Source organism: Bufo gargarizans, chromosome 4, assembly GCF_014858855.1.
Source record: "Bufo gargarizans isolate SCDJY-AF-19 chromosome 4, ASM1485885v1, whole genome shotgun sequence".
NCBI lineage: Eukaryota > Metazoa > Chordata > Amphibia > Anura > Bufonidae > Bufo > Bufo gargarizans.
This window is the reverse complement of record NC_058083.1, coordinates 508,308,353-508,331,594: the sequence shown is the minus strand read 5'-3', so window position 1 is coordinate 508,331,594 and position 23,242 is coordinate 508,308,353. Positions and strand designations below refer to the sequence as shown.

General features: G+C 43.5%; 1 protein-coding gene across 1 annotated transcript in view; it reads left to right on the top strand.

The window, feature by feature from the left end:
* USH2A (usherin) overlaps positions 1-23,242 on the top strand; it is a 426,892-nt gene that overhangs the window by 208,542 nt on the left and 195,108 nt on the right. The window contains exons 17-20 of the mRNA XM_044291289.1: positions 18,497-18,720; positions 19,916-20,129; positions 21,465-21,662; positions 22,680-22,831. Of these exons, the coding sequence (XP_044147224.1) occupies positions 18,497-18,720; positions 19,916-20,129; positions 21,465-21,662; positions 22,680-22,831 (788 nt within the window). The remainder of the gene's footprint in view (positions 1-18,496; positions 18,721-19,915; positions 20,130-21,464; positions 21,663-22,679; positions 22,832-23,242) is intronic.

Genomic DNA, 23,242 nt, shown 5'->3' with positions numbered 1-23,242 from the left:
GCTGGGCTCCTTCACAGGGGGCGTGGCTGGGCTCCAGAACGATTAGTGCAGCCCCTTGGGCACCTTACCAGGCTGATTTACATATATATAAAATCATTTTTTACACTCAATAAAACCACTCTGAGATATGGGACAGGTATATTGCGGACATGCTAGCGGCGATCTAGCCGTGCATGTCCGCATCTCTATAGGGTAAAAAGAGGTGACAGAATCCCTTTAATTACCGGATGCGTTATTTCGGATGATAAAGGATGAGACAGAGCCGGAAAAAGAAGCTTTCTGTTTGTATATGGCTTCTCGGATCTGCCTGCTGGATTCTAACACCGCTAGTGTGATAGTACCCTTATCTACTATATGATGTCTGATTTTCATATTTGACATTAATCATAGGATATTCCCTTTAAAGTGGGTGTATGGGAGCCCATGGATAGATTTGGCGTATAGACCACATGCACACGAATCTATTTTCTTTCAATCTATTTTCTTTCTGTGTCCGTTCAGTTTTTTTTGCGGACCGTATACGGAACCATTCATTTCAATTTCAAAGTTCATTCCGTTTCCGTATGTCCGTATTTCCGTTGCACAAAAAAATAGAACATGTCCTGTCATTGTCATTACGGACAAGGATAGAACTGTTCTATTAGGAGCCAGCTGTTCCGTTCCGCAAAACACATACGGTCATGTGCATGAGGCCTCAGCCCTAGATACCTAGGGCTAAAGCAGAAGGCAAACAGAACCTCAGACTCCGACAAGTAAATTATTGGTCACTGCTTAGATCGCACATTACCAGCTTCCTCTGTGACATCTTTTATTGGAACAGGCAGAATCATTGAAATTTCACTGCATCTATTAATTTTTTACAGCCTTAAATTTATTGCCGCTGTTTATTTCCCTAATTCATTGTATTAAATGCCTCTAATGGGGTTGTAGAGAGTCGAAATCCAAAAACAGCAGTAAAATGCTAAAGCAAATAATAGACTATTTACTCCGCCAGTAACACAACAGCTTTATCGCTGGGTGGATCTTGGAAATGTAATCATCTGTAGTGCAGCAGCAGGTGATCTATGGGAGCTGTGCTGCAGTTGTTGTGCTCTGTATGTAGCAGAGCTGAATTTGACATTTATTAGCTTTTTTTTCTTAGTTGGTATAACTGCAGTCTTGTAAAAACCTTACATCTCACAAAGAATTGTGCCAAATGACAAAATTCAGCTCCACCATAATGTATATTTGTGCAGAACTTGTCAAGAACCACGACTTGGTACTACAGCTGTACACTGTTTATTTCATTATGTTAGGTCATGCTGTGTATTGCACAAAGTATAACCGTGTGTGGATGGCACAGCCAGGGTTAACAATCCTGGTTCAGCCTTTGCATGAAGTTTGGGGGGGATCCAGGATCCGTCCCCAACTCAGATATGGCTCATGCACACAAACATATTTTCTTTCCGTGTCCGTTCCGTTTTTTTTTTGGGGGGGGGGTTTGGACCGTATGCGGAAACATTAATTTCAATGGATCCTTAAAAAAACAGAAGTTACTCCATGTGCATTCCGTTTCCGTATTTCAGTTTCACAAAAAAATAGAACATGTCATATTATTGTCCGCATTACGGACAAGGATAGTACTCTTCTATTAGGGGCCAGCTGACGTCATCGCTATTTTTTGTGGACCGCAAAATACATACAGTCGTGTGCATGAGCCCTTAATCTGTTCAGAGTGAGAGTTTGTAGAGAAGGAAGCTGTGACTTGTGCTCCATTTTCATAGGCCCAAAAAGCTACAGAGACTCACCAATCTGTGCATGATCTACAGAAGGAGAGAAGGAGTAAGACAAAGGAGAGAATTAGAAACATTAGAGAATGCATGGCCGAGCACTGGAGTTAATATGGTTACCTGCTACTAAAGCTGTTAAGACTTTACTGCAGTGAAGAAACGCTGTTAAGATACCCTCTACACCTAGACACGACCTGGACAGTCATATCTCGGAAACCCTGTATCCCTCAGTGGGCATAACAGCCCTCATTGCAAGAGTATGATTGCCTACAAAAGATTCTGCAGAAAGAGACTTGAGACAGGAAGAGAGGGTCTTAACCTCCACCGTTGCCTAAATTCATACATCGTTATCTGGGAAGAATTGCACTGTGTACAGTTGGAACAGTGTTTTGCTATTGTTGGATCTACTACGACTCCTATTTTGAACTTCAGGAAAGAGAGACGTTTATCTGCTACAGTTGGCCTGGTTACCGATTCCTGCACAATATGACGGCCACTGAATTCTACCTGCCTTAGACTATACAAATACTTCACGAGCACCCCTACTACCATCAGACAGGAGCCCCAACATCAGGGTGTGCCACGGGGGAATAAAGGGTTCATCCTTCTGTTACTGCAAAGCAATAGGGTGCAACAGTGTGAGGAAAGCCACTGTGATTGACTGATACAGCCAGAGCCACTCCCATCCTCCACTCCAACTACTCCTTAGCTTCCTGCACCTGGGGGGGGGATTTGCCGCTTGTCCGATTGCTGTGGTCCCTTCAGTCAGCTCAACTGTCAGGGCGAACCCCACTGATCAGATATTAATGGTCTATCCTATGGACAGGTCTTCAATATCCAAGTCCCAGAAAAAACCCTAAACTGCTCTTGGGTACAGTATTGCACAGATGCCATATGTAGAAGCAATCCTTCAAGTGCAGTGATGCAAACATATTTTTATGCAGGTTTATTTTATTGCAGGACTAGGTGTTTTTCCTTCAGTACCATTTTTGGGTACATACAATTCATTTTTATAAATTTGAATTTTGGCAGAAAAAAGTCATTTTTTTAATTGGATTTTGATTTTTGTGATACACCATTTCCTAATCACCTTAAATGTATTACATTTACAGCTTCTTACTCATTATAGTTGCATTTTTTACTTCTGTTAATACATATTTAAATTAATATTTATTAGCATTTTTCAATCCTATAATGGGATTTGTATTTATTTATAATTTACATAATATTGTACTTGCATATGTACATACTGTATATGCAAGCTCATTAGAAACATAGAAGATTGATGGCAGAAAAAGACCCTCTGGTCCATCCAGTCTGCCTTTATATTATTTCTTTTTATCTTAGGATCTGCATGTGTTTATCTCAGTCACTTTTAGATTTTTTAGCCTATGTACTTACAAGTACATGTCAGAGTAACGGCCTGTGGCCACTGGTGTCTCACTCACCAGTAACGGGTTTTGGCTTCCCAACGGCGAAAACTGTCTCCTGGTCTCCAAGTTTGTCCCTCCTCGTCTGCTGTGGCCTGCCGGCCTCACCGTTCTTCCTGTGCCCATTAGGGAGAGCAAAAACTCCCTCTGGCTCTTAAAGGGCCAGCACATGCACAACCTAATCTACTCCAGACTTTGGCTGGCTACCTCGGGATACTTAAGGCATCTTCTCCTGTGGGAGGGTCCCTGAGCAATAGGTTGTCTAGCTTGCTAGTTCCCTGCAAAGGTATGTTGCAATCATTTGTCTGCCAGTGTACTAACTTCTGCCCATTTACTGGATTCTGACCCTTCGCTGCCTGACCTGAATTGTCCCTGATCTCTGTATTGACCCTTTACTGCCTGCCCTGACTTTGGACCATCTATATGGCAGGAAATCTGTGGTGATGGGTGAAAGTTTGGGACCTATTGGTGGCGTTATTCAACCACTCACATGAAGCATTTGGAACACTGTCTTATAACAGTTTATTAGAGAGATTGGTAAATAATGGAAATAACCAAGTGTGTAGCAATACCTTTTTTAGACAAACCCCCTAAAGTCTAATGCATAATTATATGATAGATGTTTTGATTCTGAAAAAGTAGGTCAAATATGGTGCAGAAAATTTGAATTAGATGGGGTGAGCTTTTCAAAAAGTTGGTCTTTTGGAGAGGTTTCACTACAACTAGTGCTCAAACTAGTATATTACACAGTGGAACAGAAGATGGTTGTGGACTATAAAATGGACAGTTTTAGTGGCTTCTGGGGCTAAAGACATCCTAAAGTATCCAAAGATTTGATCCACATTGTGGTTTTGATGTGGTTTTTCACACGGATAGCAACAAAACCCACATCAAAACTACTTTCTGTAATGATCCCTGGCAGAAAGTGTGAAGGACCTGCACAGATAAGGACACATGACCATGTGTGTACAGGTCCTCTTACCGTTGGTGGACTGGCACAGAAAAGAACACATGGCTATATCTGTTCAGGAACTGAAGCCAGAGGGCAGAGCAGCAAGGAGGCCCCACAGAGAAGAAATGTGCAAACTGCTATGTAAGATTAAGGTGTTTTGGGCTCTGTATTAGTTTAGGGGGCATGGTCTGGGGTCTGAATTTATTTAGGCATCTGTATTTAGGGGTCTGATCTGGGAACTTAATATATGTAGGGGTCTGGTCTGGGCTTGTATTTAGGGGGTTAAGTTTGAGGTTCATGTTTATCTAGGATTCTGTTCTGGAGTCTGTATCTGTTGGGGGGTTTGGTCTGGGGTCTAATTTATTTGTGTTGCTATAGAGACTGGTGACGGCTGCAGAAGCCAAGGGCCAAACGTGTCTGAGCAGAAAACTCTGCAGTTGTCAGGAGTCAAGTCACCATGTTGGTCTTGGCAAAGTGGAGAAGAAGAAAGAAAAGTGCAGGGCCTTTGGCCTACATAATCCACCACTGTAGATAGATACTGTTGAATTCCATTGCTTGTATTAGAAGGGTGATGATTCGAGACCATTCCTTTATGAACCGATATACAAAATGTTGCTTCCACTGCTCCTACTGAACATAAATTTGAAAATGCCTATAGTATCTGGAACCATCTAGGAGAATCAAGAGCTTGGCCCATACAAAAACTCTTCTCACATCTGTGACCCCACATGAGCAGCACTGGCAACACAAGTCAATATGTGCAAAGTCGTGAATATTAGAGCCTGGCTTAATATTTTGTATAGCTTATCTGCTGCCTCGAAAGCTTACGCCGTTTAATTCTAATGCTCGCTGTAAACCATTGGTTTTGCAGATTTATTGAATTAGTAATTCATCAGCCAGCTGTGTTTATACATTCCTTCGCTTCTGTGATGCACATTAAATAATTGTTGGCAGGTTTTCATCAAAACAGATTTTTTTTTCCGTTGTGATACACTTTTCTCCTTGACTTTTCTGAGGAAATGTGGGTTGACAGTAAATGGCAGGATAGTATATTGATTTGTAGATCATATAATGTGGTATGGTAGGTTGGATAAGGTCTAGTTATTACCCCAAAGACAGAATCAGTGTGGCCATAAAGGTAAAGGTAATTTGGCTACGGTGACCTGGGGTGAATGTACGATTCAAGAGATTATTCCATCTAGGACATTTATGGATATTGATAGGTATGGGTCTCCGTTCTTGAGATAGGAGCTGGTCCCAGAAGAAACATATCACCACTAGTGATGAGTGAATTTCTAAATATTCGATTCGGGTCTGCTCTATGAAATTCTGATTCTATAGAATCCTTATTTTTGATTCTCTAGAATGGATCTGCTCATCTCTAATGATCACTATCAGAGGACATGAACTGGCTTTCCAGTGAATGTGACGTCTGATGGACATTATTACTTATGGATGGTGAACAGAAGGGTCAATATTGGACTTTTTTGTTTTGTTTTGTTCCCTCTAATATTAGTAATACAGTTTTCCTCCTTGGCTCCTGGATATTAGTGTGGCATCAACAAGTCACTCCGCCTTTGTCCGGGTATATAGATACAGAACAGAATCTTTACCCCAGGTCTTTCCAAAACAGGTTCTAGCCATTAAAGGGGTTGTCTCACCTTAGCAAATGGCAATTATTATGTAGAGAAAGTTAATACAAGGCACTTACTAATGTATTGTGATTGTCCATATTTCCTCCTTTGCTGGCTTGATTCATTTTTCCATCACATTATACACTGCTCACTTCCATGGGTTACGACCACCCGGCAATCCAGCAGCAGTGGTCATGCTTGCACACTGTAAGAAAAGGCGTCCAGCCTCTCTCGTGGCCAGGACCATCGGAGCACACATAGGCACGCATGCGCAGCTACTCCCATCCCGACCACCTCATACCTGCGCTGCCGCGGTGGTCGTAACCTCTCGAAACAAACCTGAACCTAAACAAACCTAAGTGCCTTGTATTAACTTTCTCTACATGATAAATGCCACTTGCTGAAGTGAGACAACCCCGGATCTCCATACAACATTAAAACAAAGTTTTCAGCAAAGGGACTTTGGATCTGGTATCTGAAACTTGCTTCGCTCATTTCTAGTTGGGAGCATTGGAGTGGTGATGCTGGAGCGGCTGGAGCTCAAATAGGTAATTAATGCTTCTTTAAATGGGTTGTCTGTTTTCTTATATTGATGACCTACAGCAGGCATCCTCAAACTGTGGCCCTCCAGCTGTTGCAAAACTACAACTCCCAGCATGCCCGAACAGCCTATAGGTATCAACCTACAGCAGGGCATTGTGGGAGTTATAGTTTTACAACAGCTGGAGGGCCGCAGTTTGAGGGTGCCTGACCTACAGTATACTCAGGGTAGGTCATCAATATCAGATCTGCGGGGGTCTGACTCCTGGCCCCCTTGCCGATCAGCTGTTTAAAAAGAAGGCAGCGCTCCTGCGTGCGGTGCGTTCTCTTCACGGTTTACCTGCTTGCTGTCGACATTGCAGCAGCGAGCAGTGTGATTACAGCTCCTCTGTCCCATTGACGTGAAAGAGATAGAGGAGCTGTAATTACTGCTCGCCGCAGCTAAACAGTGAGGCAAGCACGAGCGCAGCGTCCTCTTCATACAGCTGATCGGCGTGGGGTGTCGGACCCCCGCAGATCTTATATTGATGAGCTATCCTCAGGATGGGTCATCAATATAGGAAACCAGACAACCTCATTTTATTATTTTATGTTATTCCCCATTTGTGGTTGATTATGGATAACCCCTTTAACTGAAAAAAAAAACCTAAAACTGCTCTTCAGGCCGACGGACTACAAGATCAATTTTTATCTTTGATATTTTGATACATAAGGCCCATCCTTTGTGCCCGCAAATCCATGCTGACGGCCAACCATATATGACATACAGCACAAATATTTTCCACTCCTCGGTTTCGCACAGAAGAAATAATTTGCGGGTCCTGAACTTATTTCGTTTTTTCATTTTTTTTTTTCTTTGTGGTTGAGCGAAAAATCCCCCTCTGATGTTACAGATCAAAAGTCAAGTGCTGGAGTACATGCGATAAATTAGGCAGGGGTCAGAGGCTAGGCGAGGCAGCTCCACACAATTGTCTATCTCTGCATTTGCAGTTCATTCATGCTGAAGTGATGCACTATGGGAATTACGATCAAACTCTGCTCCGCAACATCTGCTCTCCCTAAGTGAGTTAGTGCATGTCAGACATCTTTATGTCAGAATATTTCCGTGATGGATGCAGTCTTCAGAAAATGCTGCATAAAAATCTGGTGCGCCGTTCTGGCTATTAAGTGAAATTACTATTTAAATTAATGGCCCTGTCACAGTTTATCTTTGCAAAGAATGAACGCTGATTAGGGTATTAAGTAATTAGCAATTTATCACACTGGAACAAGGTTGATAATAATTTTTTAAAAAAGTAATGGTTTACTAAAGAAACTAGAAAGGGAGTCATTTTGTGTTAGGCGACTGAATTCTTGGCTGAAGTTTCCGATTCTGTCACAGATAGAATTTTCCGTAAAAAGGGACGCGTCGTCTGTCTTTTTTTTCTTTTCTTTCTCAAGCTGCAATAGTTCATTATCAAAATCCGAGTCTGGCTGTCAGAGGTCCTCGCGAGCTATCGGCGTTGTGTTTATGAGTTATTAAATTGCGTAGGATCTGATTCTTGAAGTATGTCATGAGTGTCATCAAATCTAAGAAGAAGAATATCCTGGGCTCCCGATGGGCCCTCACAAAAATGTCTGTCTGAATGATAAGTTACCTTAGAAATGACTGTGTTCGAACGATGGTAGAAATGGATATAGCAACTGGGTTTCAAATTAGGAGTCAATTGGTTAAGTCAAGTAGAGGGGTTTCCAGGATGCAAATATTGATGGCCTATGACCCTTGTCGATCAGCGGGAAGAAAGAAAACCCCTTCATTTTTTAGAGAGACACAGTGCCATATATACAGTTGTGGCTGTGCCTGGTACTGCAGCTAGGTCTCATTCATTGGAAGGGGACTGAGCCGCAATACCAGGCACAGGCGCCAGTACAGTTAAGCCGCTGTACCTGTGTATACTATGAAAAAGGTGTGGAACTCCAGCCTATGGCTCTGATGATCAACAGAGGTTCCATGGGTCATAGGCCATACCTATTGGTATTTACATACCCTTTGGTCCATGCTAGCAGTGATGGCCAGTTCGCATTGTTCGCCCGCGAACATATGCGGGCTGCCATCTTTTTTCACAAGTCCGGCGAGGCACAGGTAAGCCCTTACCTGTGCCTGTGCCGCGAGCCGGTCTGAAAACAAATGCGGTCACCGGGAGCAGGCAGTTCCGAGAACAGCCAGATGAAGGCCCCCAGGTGGTGTTCTTGGAACTGCCTGCTCCCGCTGACCGCACTTGTTTTCAGACCGGCTCTCGCACAGGCACAGGTAAGGGCTTACCTGTGCCTCGCCGGACTTGTGAAAAAAGATGGCAGCCCGCATATGTTTGCGGGCGAATAATGCGAACTGGCCATCACTGCATGCTAGCACACCCTTTTTTAACGCCAAAGGGTCTTAGCTTGTTAATTACCAATGGCATAGTTATAGGAATGAAGAGGTTGAACTCACACCTGAGCTTTGGTTCTTGAGGGGGGCAGAGGAACCATGTGCCACATAAGAGGACAGTAGTATTCTTAAATGGCTCGTGGTGGTTGAGAGGCCCAAAAACTTCAAGCCATCCCTTGATTAAGAGAGTATGCAGAAGGTTTTTCTATACCTCGTTAAGTCCATACTTCCCTCAGGTGGCTATGGAGAGTCTTTCATAGGTTTATATTATCAACTGGGAAGGTGACAATTTGAGCTGGGGTTCCTCGGTTCACACTGTCAGAACAGGTATTTTTGATGTCTCTATAACATGGAAGACCATAATGTGGACATACACATTAGACAAATGTCAGCCGAATCCGGTGGGACTAACGGACTATCTAATGTGTATGAGGGTGTCTCAGCTCTCCCCCAATGGCAGATGTCATAGAAGGCTTGCACACAATGAATTTTAACACATATGATCATTTTATTCACATGGGAGATAGGCTGCCACCAGGGGTGTCTGGCAGTAGCTCTTTTCCCTCTCCCCATTGAAAACACATGCATGCCCAACCAAGCAAAGCGTGCATATGTAAGGAGAATGAGGAGGAATAGCTGTTGGCCAAAAGACCATTCAGCCCACAGCTATCCAAGTTGTATCACCAGCTTTAGTCTGTAACGTGTGCTTACTTTCCAGAATGAAAATTACAGTACATCATTCTGATGAATCATCGTGTGTGTTAACTGTATGAAGTCCATGCTTACTAATATTTAAATACCAAAGTGTGGGACATTTGTAAGTTCTGCCCCTAGTCAGGGGCGTTGCTAGGGTATCAAAAGATATGGGGCCCGAGCCCCATTACCCCCCTCCTCCCCCGCAAACACTAGCACTGAAGACCAGGGGCGGATTAAGTGCATGATAGGCCCGGGGCTGTCGCCCCCCCCTCCTCTATTTTAGTTTTAGTTTTTTTTCTGTATGAAGAGGCTGCAGTTCTTCGTAAGCGCCAAAGTCTCTTCCTAGGCCATATGACATCGTTCACATGGTCTAGGTGCAGCTCTGTCCCATCTGAGTGATTGGGACTGAGCTGTAATACCAAGTGCAGTGCTATCAAATGGACAGCGATGTGCTTGGTAAGGAGCAAAGAGGCTGCGGCGCTCACTGGAACATCGCGGTCTCCTCAAGCAGCTGATTGGCGGGGGTGCCAGGAGTCGGACCCTCACCATCTCATAACTCTCTGAGTACAGATGTCATAGATGTTACCTGCAGTCCTATGTAACACCCGACATAACACAGTGAACTATTGTGTTATGTGGGGTGTTACATAGGACTGCATGGAACATCTACTACATTATCTGTTATAACAGTTATCTGGGCTGTTACATAGGACTGCAGGTGACAAATTAAAATTTTAGTTGCCAAATTTAAAATACATATGATTATGATAAAAAAAACTTGGAGGAGAAGATGAGACACAGGTCACAGTGGTGAGCCAGCTCTACATATAGAGGAATACAACATCACATACCTGTTACATCCAGTGACATCTCCTGTCATGTAGACCTTCTCTTTCCTGTTCTCCTCCGTTTGACCCAGAACGCCATGACTAATTCTTTCAGCCACATCTCGTCTCTACAGAGTTTGTTACACAGACACGTTAGAGTTCTCATAATTTGGGTCATTTATCAAACTGGTGTAAAGTAGAACTGGCTTAGGTGCCCATAGCAATTAATAGGATTCCACCTTTCATTTTCCAAAGGAGCTGTGAAAAAGGTGGAATCTGTTGCTATGGGTAACTAACCCAGTTCTACTTTACACCAGTTTGATAAATTAACCCAAAGGCCCCTATAGTGTCTACAGCAATTATAATGTCCCCTAGAGTGCCCCCAGTAATAATAACACCCTATAGTGTGCTCCAGGTAATAATCCCTGTATAGTGTCCCCAAAAATAATGTCTCCTAATAGCAATGCCCCCACACTAGCCTCATATAGTTTTTTCCCCCACACTGCCCCCATACAGTAATTTCCCCCACACTGCCCCATTTAGTAATTTCCCCCACACTGCCCCATATAGTAATGTCCCCCACACTGCCCCATATAGTAATGTCTCCCACACTGCCCCATATAGTAATGTCCCCCACACTGCCCCCATATAGTCATTTCCCCCACACTTCCCCATATAGTAATGTCCCCCACACTGCCCCATATAGCAATTTCCCCCACACTGCTCCATACAGTAATTTCTTCCACACTTCCCCCCATATAGTAAATTCCCCCCCACACTGTTCCTCATGTAGTAAAAGTAATTTGCCCCTACACTGCCCCATCAAGTAATAACCCCCCACACTGCCATCCATTAAGTAATTTGCCCCCACACTGCCATCCATTAGGTAATTGGCCCCAACACTGCCATCCATTAGGTAATTTGCCCTGACACTGCCCTTCATTAAGTAATTTGTCCCCGCAATGACCCCACAGTATTCATTTCTCCACACTGCCCCCACAGTATTAATTGTCCCCCACACTGCCCCCACAGTATTAATTTCCCCCACACTAGTAATTTGCCCCCATGTAGTAGTTTGCGCCCCATGTAGTAGTTTGCACCCCACTGTCCCTTCAGTAATATTCTCCTGTTCCCCCCAGTAATGTCCCCCAAATTTGGCACACAAAAAAATAAAATAAAAGCTAATACTTACCTGTGTCCCAGTTGGCGATCACTCGTAGATGGTGCAGGCGCGCTGCGCACACACACGTGAGTGTGCTGCGTCCGGGCACAGGAGCGTGATGACATCATCAAGCCCGCCTGCACCGGGATTTTACTACCGCATAGGCTTCAGGCCTATAGCGGTGATTGGGAGGCAGCGGGAATTATGCGCTCCCGTGCACGGCGTTGGGCCCCCCAGTGATGCCGAGCCTGGGGCTACAGACCCAAACGCCCCAATTATAATCTACCACTGCTGAAGACATTTTACTGTACTTGCTATACAGCAGCACATACCTCTCACATCCAGGGCCTCCCAGGTGACATCTCCTCCGATGTAGATCTTCTCTGTCATCATCTTCTCCATTTGGTCCGGACAAGCAACTTCTTTCAGCCGCCTCGTCTCTGCAGAGTGTGACACATGGACATCTTAGCTTCCTCACTTTTCTGTACCCCCAAATACTATCTTGAAGAAAAATGAGTGCCATACAGATAATCTTTCCCATAGTAATAGCGCTCCTCATAGTCCCACCAATAGTAATTCCCTTCTAGAATGCCCTCATTAGTAATACTGCCCCCTACAGTGCCCCTAACAGTGATAACGCTCCCCAAGAGTTCCCCCATTAGTAGAAGAGCCTCCAGTATTAATAATGCCCTTACAAAGCCCCCAGTAGAAATAAGGCCCCCTATTGTTCCCCCAGCGGTAATAAAGTCTCTACGACCCCCCCCCCCAGTAATAAGGCCCCCCATAGTGCTCTTAGTAGAAATAAGGCAGATCTGTAAGTCCCCCTATAGAGCCCCCAGTAGTAATAAGAATTCCTAATGTCCCCTGGATTTAAAATGCCCCCACAGTGCCCCCAGTATTATACTGCCCCCTATTGTTATAATGCTCACCCTGAAGCGCCCCCAGTATTTATAATGCCCCCCTGTAGTTTTATTTCTCCATTTAATGTCCTCAGAAATTATAATTCCTCAGCCCCTCCACCATACAGTCCCATGTAAATAACATTATTTCCCTCCTTCCGCCATAGAGTTCCATGTAAATACAATCGCATTATCTCTCCAGCCCCCTCCAATATACAGTCCCAAGTAAATAACATCACCCCCTCCCCAGCCGCCTTCAACATACAGTCCCATGTAAATAACATCACCCCCTCCCCAGCCACCTCCAACATGCAGTCCCATGTAAATAACATTACCCCTCAACATTCAGTCCCATGTAAATAATATCACTCCCTCCCACAGTCATCTTCAACATACATTCCCATGTAAATAACATCACCCCCTCAACTTTCAGTCCCATGTAAATAACATCGCTCCACCCCACTGTCCCATGTAAATAAAATCACTCCCTTCAGCCCTAACATACAGTCTCAGTTAAATAACCATAACTCCCAGCATTGCTCTGCCAATCCCTTCACTTATACAGTGTTCATTTTAGGACATGGTCAGATATCATAGTCCAGTATCAGAATAATGCCAGTCTGACACCTGACTCTGACACCTGACTTTGATATTTGGCTCTGACATCTGTGTTTGACTTATCGTCTTCATAGGTCAGAGTCAAAGTGAGAATGAGTTATAGATTTAGGGTCCATTCACACGTCCGTTTTTTCTTTCCTGATCTGTTCCGTTTTTTGCGGAACAGATCAGGACCAGATCTGGACCCATTCATTTTCAATGGGTCCTGGAAAAAATCGGACAGCACAATGTGTGCTGTCCGTTTCCGTTGTTCCGTTCCGCATGTCCGTTTAAATATAAAACATGTCCTATTCTTTTCCGCAAAATTCGGATCCTGGTACAATACAAAGTCAATGGATCCGCAAAAAACGGAAGACATTCGGATGAATTCCAAACAACTTTATTTGATTATTGAAATTTATACATGTTTCCGTTTTTTGCGGATCCGCAAAAAACGGATGACATACGGAAACATTTTCAGGAACAACGGATCCGCAAAAAACGGACCGAAAATCGGGATATAGGAAAATACTGACGTGTGAATGTAGCCTTACTGTGTATTTGTATGCTAAATCAAACAACCAAAGAAAGTCTATAGCTGAGCTTATAGCTCTGTGTCTGAAATGCTATAAGCTGACATATCACAGTATTATATGAGCGCATAGCTTAGTGGTTAGGTTGCTGGTATGTATTCTGGAGTTTTTGGGTTTAGGTTCAAACCTTAAAACGACAAGTTAATGTTTTTAAACATTAGATAAGACACAAATTTAAGTGATGTGTGACCCTAATGTCTGACTCTTCACTAGTCAGCATCAGTGTCGCAACGACTTTTAGCTTCATTGTACTTTTAATGTGCTCAATCACATAGATGAAGAAAATCCTTCAGGTTGCTGTCTTGCCTCACATGCAGTGTTCTTGGGTTCAAAACCCCTATCAGTCTTTAAAAAAAAAATACATTTTATTGAGCCCTAGAAAAGAGACAAATTCAAGTGATGTCTGACTCTTCTCTGCTCACTAGAGATGGCCTTACGGTTCGCCCGGCAGTCGTTTCGCAGCGAACTTTGCCCATTCGCGATTCGCCAAACATGCGAACATATGGAGATATTCGCACCCGCCATATTCTTTTACATTGTGAAGAACTTTGACCCATGAAACATCCATCAGGTGGTACAGGACAGCCAATTGCAATGTTTCAGCACATGGCCATACCCCTTACCTTATAAATAAACCCAATCTGGCCGCCATTTTACTTTCAGTTTTTTGCCAGTGTAGGGAGAGGTTGCTGTGTGGAGCAGGGACAGACTGTTAGGGACACCAAACGCTATGTAATAGGGCCACAAAAGTCATTTTAAGCACTAGTATAGGTGTGCTATCGATAGGTGTGATACACAGAGGGGTGAGATATACTTATATTATACTTTCATAATGAGTCAAAAACACATAGATAGATCTATATAGTGATCTCCTGGAAGTCAGGGGCTTAGGGGCTTACTAGGGCCATTTTTATATAGGGTAAGGTTCCAGACGGGGTCACTCTTATCAGGGCGGGTGGTCTGTGGCTAGGCTATCAGGGCCAGAATAGCACCCCCCTGTAGGGCAATATCAGGGACAGTTCTTTGCCCACATCATCATCTAGCCCAGGGATAGATGTTTTTTGCTTTCCCTCTGGGATTCATCAATGTGCACTGGAACCCCCCGGATTGTGGTAGGACATATGGTTTCTGATTTGGTGCCGCCAAGCACTTGTTATTGCCTATCACATCCATGCATTTGGCTTAGCTATAATATAATTTGATTTATTTTCATTTTGAGGGATATCTTTTTATTGTAACATTATTAAAGGTTACGTTTTATTTGTATGTATATTCTAATGGATTGCCTTCCTTGTACAATGTTATAATATACTTTCTAACATGGAAAGTATATTATAGTGCATTTGTATTGTGCAGCAGTTGTGTGCGGTTCTGCTGCCATACCGCAGGTATATAGAGGGACAAGCGTTATTGGAACAAATAATTTCTACTGGTGTGATATACCAGTTACCACCCCAAAAAGTGATTGAAGCAGGGGTGGTATATACCAATAATTTACTTTCTATATAGTGCATTTAGGTAGTGCAACAGGGCACAATTAAGAGAATTTCCCTTTAAGACGCATAAAAATGTCCCCTGATTAAGACATATTTTTTTGTTGGAATTTTTGTCATTGATCTCCCTCTAGTATGTCACTGTCCATGTTGTGGGACTATTTGTGCACTTCTACTAAGTATTTAGTGGCTGCAAATATGAGCTGAAGGTTTTTCAGGTTCGCCTGCCATTAAAGTGAATTGGGCCCGACGCGAACTTGCGGTTCGCGAACATTTGATCACGGTCGCGCGATCGTCCCGGCCGATGTTCGTCCATCACTACTTCTCACTAGTCAGCGTCAATGAAGCTAAAAGTTATTGTGACGCTGACTAGTGAGAAGAGAAGAGTAAGAAATCAGGCTCACACATCACTGTATACTTACCTCTCCTCATATAGCAGACCTCACCACAGCTTCTTCCCAGGACTTCTCTTCACTGCTGAGCCATCCTCTCCTGCACTGGTCACATTATGGTGACATCATTGCAGGTCCTTTTCAGCTACTGCATTTAGAACTGATCACATGGACTGTGATGTCATCACTGGTCCTTCAGCTCTTGCAGGGCATTAGATTCAATTGTATTGCCATCCTTAGCATAGCAATAAAGTTTTATCTATGTGGCAGGCAGTACATTCGGGGCCTGGGACAAAACATCAGGGACCCAGGCCCTGAATGTTTTAACCTGGCAACGCCCCAGCCCCTGGTTACCTGGAAAATCCCCTAATTCTGCCAAAACAACCTTGGTGATCTCCACGGCCTATCCCCTCACCAGAAGAGGACAGTGAGGTGCTGCATCAACCGACGCATGTGCACTGCAAATGTCTGATTGCCTCCCTTTATATCCCCTCCCATACTGCCTCACTTTGCGGTTTATACTACTTCCTGGATTGTGCTCACTGCTAGAAGTTTGCTACTGCTGGTTTCTCAGTTAAGTCTATCCCTTTATTTGTGTTTTCCTGTTGGCTTGATTCTAGGTGACCCTGACTCCCTCCGTATAAAGTGCAGGGAGCCGGTGGTCGTGTCCCCTCACTATTATAGGATTTTCAGGTGTCACTAAGTCTAGGTACGTGGACATACAACTTTCTATCACAGAGATCTTTGCATGGACTGAGCAGTCAGGGAGAGCTATAGGGCTTTAATAGGGCTCACCCTTTTGTTCCTTAGTTTGGGATCAAGTCAGTCGGATCTTTATTTGTTACTTCTTGTTTTCTGCAACACCATCCGTGACAGATGTGTGGTGTGAGGTGGCCAGCTTTAAAAAGGAAAATAAAAATCAAACATCTATATGTGTCTTTTAGCGACCACCCAGTACTTGTGATTTGCAGCCTGTGAAGGGTTTTTGGATCACTGCAAAGGGTTAAAGTGGTGCTAAAGAGTTAAATGTTGTGATTTATTTGTTAAAGCACTTATTCTCATATGCGCTATATATATCTGAAATGGTTATATTTGAGCTCCTGAAAAGTAGGCCCAAAGAGAATCTTGGTCCCAGGAGTCTTCATTCCTGAGACTGAACGCTGCCAGAGATTAATTTAAGTGAGAACCTGCTTCTGATGGTTGAGAACCACTTCAGTGTCGATGCCTGGAAAGACAGTAAGATATTGCTTGTTTATGGCAAAAGACTTTACTGCTGTGGAAAGTGTATATTGCTTTGGCAGCCAGCACACCATGAGAGGGACTAGCCATCTGGATCGCAGACTGGGACCTGTGTAACACCCCAGAGTGGTGTTACCACTCCTGCACCCTGCTGCTGTCTTTAATGGGCTAACACAATGTCATCTTATGTATTTTTGTCCAGGTCCTCCACAATGTGCATTCCTAATCTTGTTATGCAACTGTTCATGTGTAATGTACCTGGTTCACCAGCAAAAAATATGGCAGCGCTATAGTTAGAGAGAATGGAACTTGCCATTCCATTATAAACCCCCTTTGGGGCAGAAGTGGGCCAGTCCTGCTTCCTGCTGGAAGGGTGGGGCAGAAGTTTCCAGTTAGTTCTAGTCTTCCTTAGACAGGGAAGGGTGTACACGGGCATGTCTCTGTTGGACGTGCCAATGCCAGTCAGAGCACCCTAAGCTCTGCTGGCCATGGAGGCAGAAGCTGGAAGCCTCAGAAGCCAAGAGCATAGTCCTGTGGCAGAACCAAAGTCAGACTAAGGAGAGAGTTGCAGCAAAAAGAAGAAATCAGAGTTATTAAACTAGCTTGTCAACACAGCAGAAAGAAAGAGATAAAGCAGAGTTGAGTTTGCCTGGCAGTTCATGCTAAAGCCTGCTGAAACTAAGACAAAGACAGAAAACTGTTTTGGATAAACGTTAGTTCAAGTAACGCTGCCATTAAACTTCATCTCAAGGTCTGGACTCAAGTTATTCTTTCAAATCCCTCAATTATTCCCCCTATTTATTGCTTCCGAGTCAAAGCCTGGGGTCCAGCTGTATCCAGGTAGGAGCACCGTGACACACATAAAGAGATATTTAGGCCGCACTACACCACTCGCCATTCCTACTACACCTGGGTCGCGATATATAGGGGCCCTAGGGAGAGGCAGCCTGTTGCACCTGAGAGCAAAACTGCACACCTCTGGTTGGGAAGATTAGAGTGAGACTCAGAGAAGATTACTTCTAGTGATGAGCGAATCGAGCTTCGGATGCTACATCTGAATTTGCCTCACTCAAAATTTCAGAGATCCGTCTCAGTACAGCATTAAGATGTATGGCCTCCGATTGAGGGGAAGTTAGTTATTCACGAAGTCGCGCAAGACTTTGTTGAATAACTTTGGTACTTGACTTTTACAGTGGAAAACCACTTTAAAACTTGGAACCGAACTCGGCTTTGATTCCGAGGTACCAGAATCTTCATACAGCATTAATCCAAAGTTTTGAGCAAAGCGGCTTCAGATGTAGTATCCGAAATTCGCTTCGCTCATCACTAATAACTACCATCATTGCTGCTGCCTATACACAGCTACTGGAAAAAGCTTACTCTGTGATATACCTCAAAAATTTGCCTGTTGCTGCGATATGTACTGCAACTCCTATCATTTATTCAGTTAAGAGAAACTTTATCTATTGCAACTGAATGAGCCTGGACATTGACTCCATAATTCGCGCGCCAGCCTCTTAATCTGCCCTCCTGCCTTGTACTCATCTACCTAACATCAAGTGCACCCCACTTAACACCATGCAGGAGCCCCAAAGGGTCCAGGGTGTGCCCCGAGAGAAGAACGGGTGTGCCCTCCATTCACTGCACGACCCCAGGGAGCGTTGGAGTGAGAATAGCCATTGTGAACCATCACCACGCCTATCAGTGCCACAACTACCACTCCCCTCCTCCTGGCTCTCCTTCTGGAGGTCGTTGCACTAGTATGTGGCGATACTGTATTATTTTGGTACAGGTGGACACATCTGTATGGACATTGATATTCCTATGCACTTCTATCAGCAGTTACATACACGTTGTATTTTGTAGGGATGTCCTGCTGCGGCCAAGACTATGTGAACGTGTCCGATACAACCTGCTGTTCAGGACCTAATGGACAATTTAAAGCACATCTAAAGTTAAATAATGGAATTCCATTAAAATGCTGTGAAACTGAGCTGATTACTGAAGAAGAGGAATGCTGTAAAGGAATTGGATATAATCCAGAGACTCATGTTTGTTCTGACAAGCCATCGACAGAAAGCTTTATCACGGTAATTAAAGAAAGCCATGTCTCCTCACTGCTCAGATAACCCGACTATTTTTGTAAAGAGGTTGTAGAAGTTTCCATGATGCGACCAATGCATCGGGATACAAATTCAAAAGTTAGATCTAAAGTCCTTGTAGTGGCTGCCTGATAGAAACATGTGGGGGTACTCTGACATAGATAATAAATATGTTAGATAGATAGATAATGAAATAGACAGACAGATAGGAGATGCATAAATAGATAGGAGATGATAGAGATATGAGATAGATGATAGATGGATGGATGGACAGAGGGACAGACAGATAGATAGATACTAGATAGATATATAGGTATTAGATAGACACATGATAGCTAGATACAGGTGAAACTCGAAAAATTAGAATATTGTGCAAAGTTCATTTATTTCAGTAATGCAACTTAAAAGGTAAAACTAATATATGAGACTCATTACCTGCAAAGTGAGATATTTCAAGCCTTTTTTTGTTATAATTTGGATGATTATGGCTTACAGCTTATGAAACCCCAAAGTCACAATTTTTAGGTCCCCTTTGCTCAGGGGGTATGGATTAATCAGCTGACTAGAGTGCGACACCTTGAGCCTAGAATATGGAACCTTTTCACAATATTCTAATTTTAAGCTGCAATTCCTTTTAATTAGCATTACTGAAATAATTGGACATTTGCACAATATTCTAATTTTTCGAGTTTCACCTGTAGATAGATAGATAGATAGATAGATAGATTGGGTTACAGGTCAAATTTTATTTTTCATTTGTCAAGCCTACTCGCTTTTCCGTATAAAACTTTCCAGACGTATTTATGATTTTCTCAGTCTTTTAAAACCATATGTCTCTATTCACATCCATATTGTTCTTTCCGTTTCCAGTTCATTCCCCACATCATACTGACGAATCCATCCGATAGCGCATACCACTACGGCCAGATTGGCCCTTTGGCTTATAACATGCCATCCACTGGGTTCCATCACGGGACCTGTCATTTTGACTTCATGTGTCGCTATTTCTCCGAACAAATCTGACAGAATCTGCAACAGAGACTCCCATCGGAGCTTCTGATGCAGATGTGAACAGAGCCTGATACTGTATGATGCCACTGGGTTTATGCTCCTTACTTCTTTTAATGCAATTTATTCATTTATTAGGAAATCTTGAATTTCTTTTTCTTGTTTTTTATCTCAGGAAGAACGCTGCGGCTCAGCAGTGGTGTGCCCCCTGTCACTGCCCGCCACTGCGTACTGTGGACAGTGTCATTTTAACTCCAGCTCTGATTCTTGTCTCTCCACAAGACAAGGTGTAATAAGCAGTGATAGTGACCCGAGGGAAGTGGATAAGATGTGCTGGACGGACTGGGAAATTGTTTACACTGGAAGATCAGGACAATATGTTTTTACCGGTAAATATATAGTAATAAAAATATCTTCATTGTCCCAATTCACCATCCCCAGGTCAATTTAAAAATCACCAAATTTCAGCAAAACTTCCCTCATTCACTCTTGTGGGTAAAAGGGGTTCCAACCAAAGGCAACCCATAGACCAGAACCTGAAGAGAAGTGCCCTATACTTAGAGGGGTTGTCTACCAGGAGACATTTTATGGCAGTTTCTGCAGCTCCCATTCATTCCTGCGCAGAGTGACCCCAGATGTACAGATGTGTCCACCATTAACTTTCAGTTAGTTTTGTTAAAGTGGTCACCCCATGAATGATGTACAAATGTAAATCATACATAATCTACTACATGACAACCTCCTGTCCAGGGATAGAATTGAACCAATCAGACGTGGTGGCCCATTGCAGCTGAATTCCTTGCCCTAGTTGCACATTATCTAGTCCTACCGGGCGAACCCTTCACGTACCAGAAATAGGAGATGCCTTTAGGTGCATGTGGGATATTTATGTGCTTTTGAGGGAATTTAAGTATTGAATGGTTCTATTCACGTTCTTGAGGGGTACCTTCCACCAGTTTTTAATCTGGATAATTTTGTTGTTTTTGTTTTAGCGTCCCTAACTCCTGTGAGCTCAACATGCTAGCAAACCCCTCAACCCCTCAAACCACAACCACTGGTTGGCCACACATAGACATGTGGCATATATTTTTTCTTCAGAGTATTACTAAATAGTGTTTTTTATTTTTTTTCAAAGCTAATTATCTCATGCCACACATCTCAGCCAAGCTAGGAGGAAATGTAAGGGAGGACACATCTGTATGGCCAGGTCTTTGACCAAGTAATGGAACCACCATCAAAATTTTTTACAGTCAATGCTCCTCTCTTAGGCAACCCCATTAAAAAGGACCCAACACTCCTCCTGATATGTATTTTTTATTTATTTTTTTGTAAATACTTGCATTCCCCATAAAATAACCATTCTGGATTCTGTCTTTGGTCTTTCTTCTGTTACTTTTTTTGAAAAATATGGATATGTTGGGTGCTACCAATCCTCTTGTCAATGGGATGTGTCCCTACATAGTCTGACATTGTCCAATCAGTGAAGGCAGTGTCATATTGCGTAGGGAAATTCCCTTTTGACAAGGGGTATACCTGGGCACCCTGACCAGTTGGGGCCCTGTGGATAAATGTAACCATAAGTAATAATAAGCGCCCCTCTGTCTTTTGGGAGCCACAGCTTCTTATCTTTGTGAAGGTTAAAGTCCATAGACTGCCAAGACTGGCAAGCCTCCTGAATTATTAGGATTGGTTAATTTCAACAGACCCAATGTTTTACCTTCTAGATGGCGGTGTAAACCCTTTCACAACCTATGAATATCAAATATCAACCTGGAACAGTTTTAGCAACAGTTTCAGTAATGTGAGCACGGTCACTACCAATCAAGATTTACCTCAAGGACTAGGCCCTCCAAGATGGACTGTAGCTGAGAACCGTGAAGGTGTGATTTCATTGAGCTGGCAGGAACCTAGGAAGCTAAATGGTATGATACTATGTTTTCATGTGCTGTCTGAATTCATAAAGAAAGCTTGTGACTCCTGCTCCTCCCCACTTATAGATGCCCACTCAAAGATAAAGCTTGGGACTCTTGCTTCTCCCACCCACTCATAGACAAAGACTGTGAGTCCTGTCCACTGATAGAGAAAGCCTGTGGGTCCTGTTTCCCCCAACCACTTATAGAGAAAGCTTATGAGTTCTGCTTACCCTACCCATTCAAAGAGAAATCCTGTGAGTCCTGTTTCCCCTGTCCAAACATAGAGAAAGCCTGTGAGTTCTGCTTCTCCTGCATACACATAAAGAAAGTATATGAGTCTTGATTCTCCCACCCACGACTAAAGAAAGCCTGTGAGTCCTGTTTGGCCTGCTCACTGCTAAATAACACGTATGCCTGTATGAGTTTGTATGCATGTAGAGCTTTCAATCTGGAATGTGTGGGCACGAGAAGCAGGACTCACAGGCTTTCTCTATGATTGGAAGGGGAAGCATGACCCACAGGAAGGGTACATGAGACAAATGTCCATGATCCCCACCTCCTTGAGTTCTTCTTATACTGTTGCTAAAATCATAATTGAATGGAAAAAACTGCTGATCAAGTTGGTGCAAAGGAATTGTCACTCCCTGCTCCATCATTCGCCCTGTATGCTGCCTGCTAATTCTAGTTCAGACCTACTAGGAGTTATTTCTTTGTGGGAAGGACACAGAGACCTAGTCATGAGTGCTTGTCCAGGCAACAGATGTTGGACAGGTGACCAGGCATCCAGATGTTCTCCCCACTGTGGTCTAAAGCTTCCTGTTTCTACCCCTTTTATATGTGTCTACCATAGCAGGTCAGATGAGGATTGGCTACTAGAGGTGGAATGGGGACCCACTACCGAATTTTTTTGCAATGGTTCTTTGGAACCATCAATGTAGTTCGACCCTGCATGCAACCAATGATATATTGTCAGATTTTTAAAATGTATTTATCTTGTACAGTAACCTAATTTTGCGCTTTTTGTAGGTGTAATTTATTATGTACTTGTACGTGATGGAGTTGAGCGGTTCAAAGGGACTGAGAAACGTTTTGAAGATCAGGGCGGTATCGAGACATATCAAGAGTACACATACCAACTGAGGGCATGTACTGTAGCTGGCTGCTTACACAGTGCAAAGGTGGGCTAACATTGTAGCTGCGATATTTGGCCTAATGATGAATCGTACTTGTGGGAGATAGATTGGGAGATAGATAAAGAGAGAGGGAGAGCTAGAGAGATAGATAGTGTTTTGTGAGTGTGGACCCACTGTGCCACTGACCGGCTATACCCTGGAGGGGCTTGACTAAGTAACTACCTGGTCTTCACTGGAGCCTCTGATGGTGAGGATAGGCTTGGGCCGTTAGGGTAGTCACCAGGTACCACTCCAGAGCAGTCCCCGTGTCAGTGGCACCTGCAACCCAGCCATAGGCTGGGGGGATAGAGGGCATGTACGTGCTGCCTCACAAGGGAGGATAGACACAACAGAGACACAACAGTACAGGAATCAGGCAGGAAGTAAGCTCTGGCACGGAGCACAGATACAAGCAGT